Raw genomic sequence first — 14046 nt, 5'->3', positions numbered from 1 at the left:
TTTTTTTGTCGCCTTGCCCATGCCTTGTCTTTATTTTGTTTTGCTATTGCAGATGTGTCATGTCGTCATGACAGTTCAATGTGTACATGGATGGGGTGGTGCAGGTAATACAAGGGTAATGGTCATGAGACTGGAGATGGTTACAAAAAATGGAGAAAAGTGGGAGGTGAGACAATTGCTGTTTGCTGATGACACTGCATTTGGGGCAGGGTCAGTGGGGATTAACCTCTTCAGTACGTGTCAAATATTTACACGCACATCAGATTGCCTGATGTACGATGATGCATCACAATATGTACATTACAAAATATAAAGTTATGGCTGTTATACTCATTCTCTTTCACCCTGAATAAATATAATGTCAAAGAAAATGTGATCAAGGCCATTCACAGAATACAGGGGTCACTTTGCTACACTTACAAAATAAATATAAACGGGAAGTTGATGCCAGCATCCTTGTATACCCCACTCACATCTCATGATGCATACATAGGTGCCATTGTATTCAAGAGGTTGAGGGAGTTTGTGATGGATTTTGGGAAGGTATGTGATAGAAGAAAGTTCAAGGTAAATGTGGGTAAAAGTAAGGTGATGAGATGTACAAAGGGAAGAGGATGGCATCAAGTTGGAAGTCTTAAAGGAAAGAGGCTGGAGGAAGTGGATAGCTTTAGGTATTTGGGGTTGCATGTGGCAGGAAAGGGAGGAGTGGAAGTAAATTGTAGATTGAAAGAAGCAAGTAAATGCCTTGGGGGATTGAAAAGTGTCGTGCAAAATATGCATTCGGGAATGGATGCAAAGAAGAGATTATATGAAGGGGTGATTGTGCTTATGGGACAGAGACTTGGAATTTAAGAGAACCTGAGAGGAAAAGTTTAATCATGTTTGAGAAGAAATGTCTGAGAAGTATGGCAGGGGTTACAAGGTTGGATAGTGTGAGAAACAAGGAGGTGAAGAGGAGAGTGGATGTGGAAAAGGAGATGGCAGATAGGGATGATGAAAGATTATTGGGATGGTTTGGACATTGGAAAGAATGAGTGAAGAAAGATTAGTAAAAGATGTGTGGAAGGCAGAGGTGGATGGAGGGAACTTAAGAAGACCGAGGATGAGATGGATGGCTGGGGTAAAAGGGGCATTGAGCAAAAGGGGCAAGTCTGTTGAGCAAGGAAGGGAGTATGCAGGAGATAGGGATGAATGGAGAATGGCTATGTATAGATGATACTGTGATGCAAGGAAGGGAGGGGGTAGGGGATGGTGTGTGCTTGTGTAGGGAATGGTTATGTGTGAATGATATTTTGACAGAGCCTGAAGGGATTTCTCCATGAGGGAACAGAGAGGGGTGGTCGTCAATTTAAATGAAGTGGCCATGCTATGGATGTGCTGTTGACACAGGGCAGTGGACGGGATACAGGGATGACCTATCATCCATGAGCTAGGATGAGAGGGAGGAAATGGGGATGTATGGGAGTGGGTACGTGCCTTTTGACTTGGCTACCTCCATTGTAAGGGGGAAAAAAGCTCTTGGTACAAATAGTTTTGCTATTGCACATCTTTTATTATATTTTTTTCCCACTCATCCTTGGCATCTACTTTTCCACTTGTCTTACGAATTTTCTGGAAAATTTTCAATTTCCTTTTTGTTCTTTGTCTCACTGAACTCCCCCTTCCACCGAATCCATTTCCTCAAAACACTTTCTCAGTTCTACAAAAAACAGCATTTGCAGAATTGTATTTTCCTACATCACGTATTATTCTCGTTTCTATTTTTCCCATTTCCAGTGTAAATTCAAGGACCACATGACCACTTTCACTTATCAGGCACTAGTAATTCAGTGTTTGTGTAGGTGTGTACATACACAATAACATTATGTATACATTCAAAGATGGATCCGATTCATTTACTAGCATTTATCAAATATGATAAAAAAAAATTCCAGTATCAATAACCTCTTTTATTATGACATCCTTTTACAAAATTTGACTATCAAAAGTAAATGTCACTACAGATTCATGAACTGCATTTGAACTCTCACCTCTATTTCATCTATTATGAAAAAAATGGCTTTTCAGATATTACAGTAATGAATTTCATAAAAGGGAACAGCAACTATCTCATACACTCAAATAAAATTCAGTTACTAATTAAAAAGGTAGAACCATGTTGCACTTAAATGAAGATAATACAAAGCTCAAGTGTTGGTTAATTCTATGTTACAAACTTAAATTTTGATTCACCCCAGGTCTTCCTCTTGGTCTCTGCAGCTCATATATCTGAAAGTAAAGAATTACATTTAATACCACAACTACACTTTGACTGTTATTTGGGTTGTCACCAGGTGATTTCATACAGGCAACCTTGTTAAGTGTGGGTGCCAAAATTAGCCAAATCTTTGATACAAAATTTTCTTGTATACCAATGGAGTAAAATTATAGGCCATGTGAGTATGGGCCTCCTCCCTTTATCTCCTAGGGACCCAATCAGCAACCCAGAACAGCATGTTGTTACAAAGGGTAATACAATAGAAGTTGGAGATTTATTGGTTATTGTTATGAGATTTGTGAGCTGGATTAAAGGGTTAAAGCCTACCATACAAGTTATATTTAATACTGAGGTGTCTGAGAAGTATGATAGCGGTTACTAGGCTGGATAGTGAGAAACTAAGAGGTGAGGAGGAGAATGGGGGTGGAAAGGGAGTTGGGAGATAAGGTTGATGAAAGAGTATTGGGATGGTTTGGACACATGGGAAAAATGAGAAGAAAAATTAGTAAAAGAAGTGTGGAAGGCAGAGGTGGAAGGAGTGAACATGAGGGGGCAACCAAGGATGAGATGGATGGATGGGGTAAAAGGGGCACTGGGAAAGGGGAATGTCTGCTAAGGAAGGATGGGAGAAGACAGAAGATAGGGGTGAATGGAGAATGGTTGTGTATGGATGATGCTGTGATGCATGAAAGGGAGTGGGTGGGGGATGGGGGTGAGGGAGTATGTGTGAAAAATAATTTGATGCAACCCAAAGGGATTTCTCCTAGCCTTCTCTTTTTCTGCATGAGGGAATGGAGAGGGGGTTGTTGCTGATTAAATGAAATGGCCTTGCTGCGGATGTGCTGTGTCTTGTGACACTGCTTCTGACCCAGGGCAGTGGGTGAGATGCAGGAATCCATCATCCAGGAGGAGGAGGATTGGTCATCCCTTGATCTTGCCCATTGCCCTGGGTCAGAAGCAATGCAACAAGACACAGCATATCCACAGCAAGGCCACTTCATTTAACTGTCTCCTCAAGCAGAAAAAAATTGAAGATGGGGAGAAATTCCTTTACGCTGTGTCAAAATATCATCCACACCTAACCACAATAAGATAATGAATAAAAGTATGACCAACCTGAATGTAGGATTCTGTCAAGGTTAACATCTGAGGTTCAATTTCCTTGACATGTAGATCCTGCAACTCATACCACTTGCCAGTACCCTGAAACAAACACAGAAGTAGGAACCTTAGGTCTGCATTATGCCATATGCATCAAACAACAATTTATTTGGGTTAGCCACAGGAATTCTGGATAATCATTACTGAAACCACATAGGCTGAGATTGGGTTTATTCAAGTATAGATTTCTTGCAATAGTTTAGTAATTCTACATAAAATAGTGATAAAGTGAGGAGGAGCATTTGCCAGGTGCTCAGCTTGTATTGCCAAGGCATCCTTTCTTATTTAATTACCTTATGTAGCACATGGCACCGATATGTTCCAGATTCTGGTTCCCCATCATGAACAATATTGCCAATGAGGTCATAAACAGTGTTTGGATGCCGCTGCTTCACCTACAAAGAATCATCATTAAAGTATATATGTATACAGTATATATATACTAGAAGATAAAGTGTAACTGCTATCTTTACTTTATGATAACAGTACAAAATTAAAACTTTTTCATACATACATATACCAAGGCTTTTTCCCCCTTACAAGGGGGGTAGCCAAAAAGAAAAAGGCATAAAATCATTCCCACCCATTCCATCCCTGAACACACTCCACCCTCCCTCCCATCCCAGCACCTCCCGAACGACGGGCCATCCCTGCACCCCGTCCACCACCCTGGGTCAGAAGCAGTGCCACAAGACATAGCACATCCACAGCAAGGCCGCTTCATCAAATCGGCGACCCCCCCTCTCCGTCCCCCCATTGCATAAAATGAGAGGACGGGGAGAAATCCCTTCGGGCTGCGTCAAATTCTGCTCACCCACACTACACTTTTTCATATATGCAATTTATTAAAATTTTCTGAGGAATCCATAATTACCTCATCATTCAGGAATTCTGATAAATCTATGTTCCGGACAGGAAAGTTGACAATAGTTGGGTTCTTCTCTATGTAGAATGTGTTTTTGGTAAACCTCTGGAAAGAAAAAGAAAAAGTTATGCAGACAATATTTTTGATTAATCTTTACATGGAAGGGAGTAAACACCTGGTCTGTGATCTTCTCTCAATCTCTGGCCAGAGATCATATCAGGTGTTTACTCCCTTCCATGTAGACTGTAACCTTTCATACATAGGTTAGATGGGGAGAGACCTAAGGACAAGACTGAATGAACACAAGAGGTCTATCAAGTATGGTCAAAAAAGTTCAGCTGTGTTTCAACATGTGAATAAATTTAATCACTGGATAGACTGGGAAAAATCTGATCTTATTTATAAATCTGACTATGGGTTTAGAAGGAAAATCGTGGAATCCACTTTAATTGAATATTTGCCCATGATGAATATTTCCAAGGTTCAATGGACCCCAGATATATCAGGACTATTTATCACCAAACAAATTGTTAACAGGTTTCCTCCCCCTGACCTGACTTCATGTCATCCTCAGGTCACATAAGGGTTGGGGTAGTGACATTTATTCTTTTCAAAGTTCCCTTCCATTTGTAAGGGGTTACTATTTAAGACAGCATCCTCCTCCCACTTTGTACTACTGAAGAGGATTGCAGTTGGCAATCAAAATATATAGTTTCACTTATTCAACTCTTTCTTTCGTCCAACTGTGGTGTTAGTTATGATTTACACATGTTTTACTACATTTCTCACCAGTGATACATACATACACATACCAAAGGCTTTTTCCCCCTACACAGGGGGGTAGCCAAAAAGAACAAGGCATAGAAACCACTATTACTCTATTACCTCACCAGTGATATATATATATATATAGACGCTCCTCTACTTACGTTCATTCGTTTTACGTTTTTTCGATTTTACATTTGAACTGACTAAAAAAAAATTGTAAAAAAAAAAAAAAGTGATTTTTTTAGTTTAGCGTGCTCTCCGTAGTTCAAACGATACTTACGCATGATGCTGCGTCCATTGTTTACATGGCACAAACGACAGACTGAACGTGCCTTGCCTCCTCCTCCACCATCTCAATTTATGTTGCTTGAATTTAATTTATTTGAAATTAATGTTATTATTTTACAATGTTATGTTTATAATTAATGATTTAGGGGTGTTCTATAAGATACGGTAATAGAATTTATGGATGTATAGTACAGTAACAACTTATGTTCATTTTCACGTTACGTTCGGCCGTTCGGAACCTAACTAAAACTTAAGTTGAGGAGCGTCTGTATATATATTCCCAAGATCACCATTACTGAGTCTGCTGAGTTGTTTCACCATTACAAGAATTATCTGAGGAAGTCCTGGCAAGGCTGATATGTACTGCCATTGAACTGAAGTGCTTTGTTTAGCACCACAACATTACAATTATGTACTGTACCTTATGATAGAGAATGAGATATGGTGGAAGGTGAGTCAGCTGGAATCTCTTCATAATGTTCTCTTTGTACGTTTGATACTCCTTTTCTGTCTTTCCATCAAACTTACCCAGCAACACAAACAAGTTAATCTGAAATATTGAAATTAATTGTACATTTTAAAAATCTGGAATAAAGTGCTGTTCTTCTGGTACCATTTAACTTGGTACTATTTACTAAGGAGTGTGTATTGGACACCAGAGTGGACATACAGCAAGACCATCCAAAGGCAGACAAACTACCTGGATGTCAATGGCTAATCAGTTTTGTTATGGGTCATTAACCCATGTATTTACCATGTGTGGTATCCCTGCAGAGCCACAAGACATGAGTCCTATGGGCTGAGCAAGTACCCTGAAGACCAAAAGCCAGCCCCTCAGAGACATACCTCTTGATCAGGGGTTCTCAGCCTGGGGTTCACAAACCCCCAGGGGTTTGTGGGGCAGTTTACAGGGGTACTTGATGAATAGTGAAAGATTCACTCCTGCATGTGTAGTATTACTGTAGTGTTTTTTACGTTAATGCTTAACTGATGAATGAAATCATTAGAATTTGAGCCATTTGATATCCATTGCATATTTAATTAGTCTTAATATATTACCATTCTATATTCTGTGTCAAGTTAACAGGGGTATGGGTTGATGGTCTGATGACTATCTGAGTGTGTAACAGGAAAAAGGTTGAGAACCCCTGCTCTAGATGGAGACAAAGGGGTTGATGGGATTTGAATATGGGCAGCAGGGAAATGATTCTTTCTGATCTACATCTTGGATACTTGCTGGCCAAGTGGGTTTTGAGTGCTGCTACTTGCAGCAAAGGCTGAGGTGACAGCAATTCAAACTCTCTTGCTAGCTAGTAAAATCAAGAGCATGGTTCATTAAGTTCCGTACAACAAAGTCCTCTATATGGGGCACTGTCCTAGCCTCCTGATAAGGGGAGTTTGCATTGTTAAACAGAATCATTCACCTTGAATGACCACACCACTAGTGAGTACATGTCATAGATTCCTTATATTCTTAAAACTAAGGGAAAGAATTTTCTTCCTTATCTAAGTAATAGGTACTGCTATGTCTGGCCTGCAAGAGGCTGCACTACTGGAGCATCAATGGGCTATGAGATCCAAAAGATGTCATCACACGCTGGCAGCAAAAATGTTATCTGATGTGCCCCATAAGCAGACACACCTTCCCCACCCCTCCTGAGGGACCGTGGATCTTCTTCAAGAGAGACCAGGGGCAATGTATTGGCTGATTCCAAGTAATATTAGTTGGTAACCCTCATTTCCTCTTTATTGAATGGAAAAATAATTCAAGTCTGGTTAGTATTAGTGTGGATGAGTTCTTGCTTGCTACCATTCAGAATCTCCCCCATCATGGAAATTGAAAGGAAGTGAATTAACCAATTGTATCACTACATCTAATAAAACAAGCAGTCTGGAGAGTGTCAGTCCATTAAGTTTGCACTTCCAGTTGGAAGTGAGGATGCTGACAAGTTCCGAAGATGGGAAGCACGGACGGGATTCTCTGAAGTCCATCTTGCAGGACCACTAACTGCAGGAACTCACTGCTGGCCCCAATAACCAAACAAAGTATTTGAGTTTTGACCAATGACACACACACAATAACATAAAAAAATAATAATAATAACAGTACCTGAGGAATGATGTTCTCCTTCTTTTCATCCTTGAAAAGTGGTGGTTGAGGCAAATCACAAGTCAGGTACAAGAATGGACTTTCTTCCATGCGCTCGTCATATTCTCGGGTTGACATCAGTCTCTCTTTTTCTTTGCTGTCTGCTGTCACAGGCAGGATCTGGTAATACACGATAAGAAATTCTAAATTCTGATCATGAAATTACCCTAATTATATACAGATGTTCATTTCCCTTTACAAAATAACATTAACTTGGAGACTGGTTATGCCTTGACTTCTCGTAGGATAAGGTTACAGAGAGCAGGATACCTAGTCCCATCATTCCATCCCACTTTAGTTACCTTTTATGACCTACATGGAAAACTTGGTGGCAGAATTCTTTCTCCCCCCTACCACAGGGAACAGAGGCAAAAATGGAAATATATACTCAAAAAAAGGGGTACATAACTATTCTGAGAGGGAACAGGATAATGGAGGGATAGTCGCAGTACAAAAGTAGCATCATACCTCTAGGAATAGAGATTTTCTCTAATATAGACAAAATGATATGTGGCTCTATTCTGTAGGGGCACCCCAAAATAGTCCTTTTTAAGCATTAGCTGCATGCTACTATGCAATTAATACTGCAGAATAACATTCAGCCAATACCCAAGTATGGGGTATCTATTTTCTGCATGAGGGGACAGAGAGGAGGGGGAGGTCACCAATTAAATGAAGTGGGTTTGCTGTGGATATACTGTGTCTTGCCACATTGCTTTTGACCCTGGCAGTGGGCAGGAGACAGGGATGAACCTTCATCCATGAAATGTTAAGATGAGAGGGTAACAAGGGTGTATAGGAGTGGAATGTGTGGGAGTCGGTATGTGCCTTTGACTTGGCTACCTCCCTTATGAGGGGGAAGCCCTTAGTATGTGGATGGTGACTGATCATACATTTAAGGTAACTGTTGTTGACAAACCCATGTTAGGCACAAAAAAATCTTCACAGAATTAATCCCTTTAATATATATATATATATATATTTTTAAGATTTTGTTTTGGTATATGCCAAAACAAAATCTATAGAGTATGTTACCTCTTCATGCTTCTGTGGTGGTAGAATAGGAATTCTGCCATCTTATTCTTCTACATAACATTGAAAGTGACCAAATGAGATGGAGTGAGGGAAATAAGAATCTCCCTTTCCTTAAGTTTCCCCTATGAAGATTTATGCCAAGAAAGGATTTGAAAGGAAGACATCAGAAACCAAGTCTGAATGATAAGTGAAAAGGGGTCTTCTGTAAGAGAGCTGGGGCCACAGACTGATCAACTGATACAGCTTGTGTTGTGTAAATGTTGGGCTATCTATCTACCTTTATACCAAGGGCTTCTTCCCCCTTATAAGGGAGGTAGCCAGGTCAAAGTCATGCACCCATGCCACTCTCATCCACCACCCTTGTTTCCTTCTTATTTTAGCTTCTTGCGGATGCAGGGAAGCAAAAGAAAATAATAGTCTTACCTTCTTCGAATATATAGTTGAAGATCCTTTAAAACATTTATTGATGATTGTATTTCTATTCTTCTTATGCTTTAGCCCAATATGAAGGGAGTTCAAGAACCAAGAAAGGAATTGGATTGCATCACCTTGAACAGTGAACTGGTACCTTTTCTTGCTGCAAGAAACAACTGCCTGGGGGTGGAGAAAGTGAAGCCAGAATGTAAATGCATGACCTTTCAATAAATGTGCAGCCCTTGATGATGTCACTTGGTCCCCTTACCAGGCCCAGGATTTCAAATAAAAGACCCATGGGTCTGGTTAACTTTCTGAGAGCTAGAGTTTCAGCCACAAATTATTATTATTATTTATTCATTTGTATTTATTTATCTATTCATTTGCTAGAATAGTGTCTCTTCATCTGAACAAAATCTTCTACTATAAACCTAAGTAAAATCTATAAGGAGCATTACTGTATATAAAGAGGTTAATTGAGACAGTCTTCTGCAGGTATGGTGAAACCATATAAATCAAACTGTACTACCTAGCATTTGCCACACTCAATTCTGTATAGGGCATTATTGTAGTGAAGGTGATCAAGTGACCCATGGGTGATAAGTTAATTAACAATTTAAGTAACCATATTTGCTACTGCCCACAAACCTGTAACATTTCATGTGGAGACACATGAGCCTTGAAATTCCTAGGGTTCCATAACTTCCTGACAAGTTCTCCAAAACGAGTCACCAAGGGGAACATGGCAAGGCCAATTGTTCCTGGGGCATGCTGGATGTCACCATAGTTGTTTGGGTCTAAGAAATAATTTCTTAGAGGGGTGATATGGGAGAGAGCCTGAATAATATAAACACATGTCAAGATCAATATGCATGCATACATTACATACTGATACTGACACACACAAATACATAAAGTAGCTTGACATTTCAAATTTTTTCATTATCATGACATTAATATATTATCTTATCAACTTACATGAAGTACAACATTGCAATAATCATTTTCTTTGATGTTGTTAAGTCCAACTATGCCTGGTAGATACAATGTTCCATCATAAGCCCGACTCATTTTGCTCTGCATCACACATTTCTGGATGTGATCTTTTGTAAAAGTTGGATTGACCACATATATGATGTCATTTAAGGATGAATCTGGGGAAGGGATACAAAACCACTGGTTAGCACATTATGTTCTTTCCATTAAGATGAGGGGGTCAATAATGGGTGTCTGCATGTGTTGGTCCTATAGGATGGTGATGGGAGAGGGTCACCTGGCTGTCCTATCAACAATGCACCACCACCCATAGGTACAGCATCAAGGGCAAAAATTTTTCTCTGGAGCAAGCCTAAGATCTATCCCTCTCAATCTCTATTATTTTTCAACCATTATCTTACATATGAAGAACTGACAACTGGAAACTTTTCCTTTCTTCTATTCACTGGTGAGAGAGAGAGACAACCCCACATTCTCATGACATAAGAGAATGACCTAACATTTCTTCTTAACTTCTTCAATATGAATCAAATTCTTGTGCGCAGCATCAGATGCCTAATGTACGATGCATCACTACTTGCATTACAAAATATTAAGTCACTGCTGTATTACTCATTCTCTTTCACTCTGACTAATACACAGAAAATGTGATCAAACAAATTCACAGAATTTGGGGGTCACTCAGCTAAAACTTAGAAATAAATAAAATCAAGATAACAACGCTGGCAGCCTAATATACTCACCCACACCTCATGATGCCTATATAGGCATCATTGTATCAGAGGTTAAAGAATTCTATGGAGTGAAGTGAGTACCACTGCCAGCTGTTGTGGCTCTACAGGTTTTAATCTTAACTCAAGGTAACAACTGACTGATAAACTAAGGGTATTGCTAAGCATGCTGACATATGTGGGAGAGAGAGGAAAAAAAAAAAAAAAAAATATATATATATATATATATATCTATTTATATATATCAGAAACCTGCTGCCCCAAGGCAACTAGCAATTATGCCTATACAAAACATGTACCAATGATCTCATAGTTATCCGGCAAGCAGTAGAACTTGAGAGTAAGGAGATTAAGGTACACATGATGGCCATCTGACACACTGTGTGTGTATGCATGTGTGTTGGTTCCTCTTCCTGCAATAAAAATAAATTCAATGAATTAAAATAGCAAGCTTTAGCATAAAAAAAAAAAAAATCAAACTGGATGTATGAGAGGCATATTCAATGAAGACTTACATTTAAGTATTCCTTGTAAAGGAAATAAATAAGTACATAAATAAATCTTACCCTGAAAATATTTCCCACACACCAGACAAGCATATACATTGATCCGGGAGAGTGAAACACTGCAAAGTTTCTCAAAATCAAAGTCCAGCATGTGCCGGTTGATTGTATCTAAGTATGGGCATGACCGAGACTTCTTCTCTGTAATAAAAGTTTGTGAATGAATATAGAGGTCATACTGATAACTGTCTACATGTATCACGTGTAAGGAACAACTGGTAAACAAGATTCCCCAATCTAATCGTGAATTCATTAAAAGGATTACTGCCACAGGGCTGGAAGAAGGCAAATGTGGCACCAATCAATAAAGGAAGATATATGGAGTTGCCAATGAATTATAGACTGCTGTCCCTGACCAGCACAATAGTAAAATTATGGGAGTATTGTGAAAATCCAGTGTGTGAAATACATTAAAAGAGATGAATATTCTGGTGGATGATCTAGAAGATCACAAGTAAACCCTTTAAGCTTTTACTCAGGAGTTATTCAAGATAACAAATGGATGTTGGATGGGTGTATGGTTTGACTTAGCCACCCTCCCTTGCAAAAGGGAAAGGGTCTTTTGGTATTTATCAGTATGTGTTTTTCATTGCTCTATCATACACATATGTAAGAATTGTAGGGCAAAGGTGGATATTCATTAACAAACACCCTCTCCTTCATGAAAATTGGGTTAGGTTATTTTGTTTAGTTTATATCTTAAGCAAATTCACGTGGGCACATACTAAAGCTACCCCCTAATATGAGTTACTCAAACTAACCTTCTAGCATGTCATGTATCTACTAATTGGCCCCACTGTACTTTCTAATCTTTACCAATACAGTATATCCTGTTTAATGTGTCTGTTAATTTAATTGGATTGTGGTTAACGGGATCTGTCACTACTGGGAAGCTTACACCCGTTTTGAATTGTGCAATTTAATATTGTATGATAGACTAGATGGTTTATATGACAAACTATTCATAGGATAAAATTTGCTATAGCTGAAACAGGTTATATGCTATCATGACAATCTTGAAGAGTCAGTAAATCTTTGGGCTGCAGGTTTCCAGCATGAAAGACCTGAATAATGAATATCTCTTTAAAACCTTGAGTGGTAAGTCTGAGTGAATTCATATGCATTTTATTTAGCTTCTTCCTATAAATGAAGACAGTATTGCCACTTGGAAGATAAATCCCAGACAATATTTTGCGATACCTATCCTAGCCTGACTTGTACAATAAAAGGTTCAGAAAACTCAGGAAATTATAGCTTGATATAAAGTTATTTAGGTAAATTAATATTACAGTGTCACTGCTAACATGACAGTACTGCTGGCCTTACATAATATATGTTCATTTAGTATTGGTCCTGTATTACAATAACTTGAAAGTATTGGCCAGTACTTGGCAATATCAAAAGTAGCCAAACCTGTAAAATTTCAGAATTATGCAAGCATGGATTTTTAACATGAAATTTACACTGTCCAATAGCTCCTAACATAACCATTCCATAGAAAATAATACACTTTTCAATTGCAAAAAACAAAGTGAAAAATCTGTGTGATACTCGAATATAATCGCCTAACCTAATGGAATGGCTCCCTTAACTACCTACTAAAGGCTATACTGTCACAATTCTGGCAATACTTTTATGTTATATTCTATGGGGTATTTCTTATTTTCTGAAGCTCAAATTACTAATTATCATAAATGTATACTAATTTCATAAAATGGTAACACAATATGGTAGTGAATAAGTGGAACAGCCTCACTGAAACTGTGTAAATATACTACAGGTATGACCAGTTGAGAATGTAAGGCAGTCAAGAAGATTGCTTTTATTTTCGCTTTCTTACCTCTTACTTTCACAGTCTATGCCAGGTAAGCATTCACTAAGGTAAACAATAAACTCGAATTCAAATGTAAACAGTAAGAAAACAAATACTTAAATATCATATGCTTTCCTGACGCCTACAAATTGAAGAGTATTATATCAGTATAATATGAAAGCTGCTGGGAACGAGTAGAACATCTCATTTTTCTAACCTTAAGCAAAGGAACTAGACTTACGTGGAAATAATTTTATAAGTGGTTTACATTTCTTGTTTACTGCAAGTAATCTGTCACTACATATACCCAAATGGAAGGGGGTCAACTTTTCAATTGATATACAATGAATCTGCATTACTTACTTTTTGGGCTTTTAGACTCTAGATCATCATGCAATCTCTTTACACTAACATAATTCTTAACATCACGAGTTTCCGACATGACGAATTATCAAAAATGCAGCACATCAATGGACAACGGCACGCCGCAATCCACGTACCACTCAACGTTTATAAGTTGTTGTTTGTTATTGTTTACGAACTACGTAGCGGAAGGAAATTATTTTGTAAAACATCAACCTCACTGTATCCGTAAAGTATGGAACTATATTGAACTTATTTTCCCAAATTATATATATTTTTTAAATAAAGAATGAAGATTATTAACATGTGTAAATTGTAGAGTGAACAAAGGTTCATACCACAGCAGCTGAATTCTTTCGGTTGTACCGCTTTCGCACCATCACAGCAGAGAAGTTCAAGTCAAAGGGGTCATATAAGATTTGTAGGTAATAATAATAACAATGTTATTTGGCAAAGAATCAATATACATGAAGTGCAGATAATGACAAGAACACATAGTTCGAAATAATAATTGCAATTGCCGGGGATAACAACAAAAAGCATGTAAGCTTATTTCCATTGTGGTCCTCATAAGATTGTTTATATTACAGTACATCCTTCATTGGGGATGTCAGCTATAATAATAATTTGTCATTTATGAAAT

The 14046-nt window shown here is 38.4% G+C and overlaps 1 protein-coding gene across 1 annotated transcript; it reads right to left on the bottom strand.

Annotated features, from left to right (window-relative positions):
• Positions 1 to 1934: 1934 nt before the first annotated feature.
• On the bottom strand, positions 1935 to 13573 carry Usp39 (ubiquitin specific protease 39). Its single transcript, XM_076205923.1, has 12 exons — positions 13404 to 13573; positions 11231 to 11368; positions 10964 to 11077; positions 9916 to 10091; positions 9586 to 9774; positions 8947 to 9117; positions 7450 to 7608; positions 5761 to 5889; positions 4293 to 4388; positions 3712 to 3813; positions 3374 to 3460; positions 1935 to 2268 (listed from the first exon to the last, which is right to left on the bottom strand). The coding sequence occupies exons 1-12, from the start codon at positions 13480 to 13482 to the stop codon at positions 2209 to 2211; spliced, it is 1500 nt and encodes a 499-aa protein (XP_076062038.1). The 5' UTR covers positions 13483 to 13573; the 3' UTR covers positions 1935 to 2208.
• Positions 13574 to 14046: the final 473 nt, after the last annotated feature.

This window comes from Oratosquilla oratoria, chromosome 22 (genome assembly GCF_046742065.1).
Source record: "Oratosquilla oratoria isolate Oo_2021 chromosome 22, ASM4674206v1, whole genome shotgun sequence".
NCBI classification, from domain to species: domain Eukaryota; kingdom Metazoa; phylum Arthropoda; class Malacostraca; order Stomatopoda; family Squillidae; genus Oratosquilla; species Oratosquilla oratoria.
This window is presented reverse-complemented; position numbering and strand designations above follow the sequence as displayed.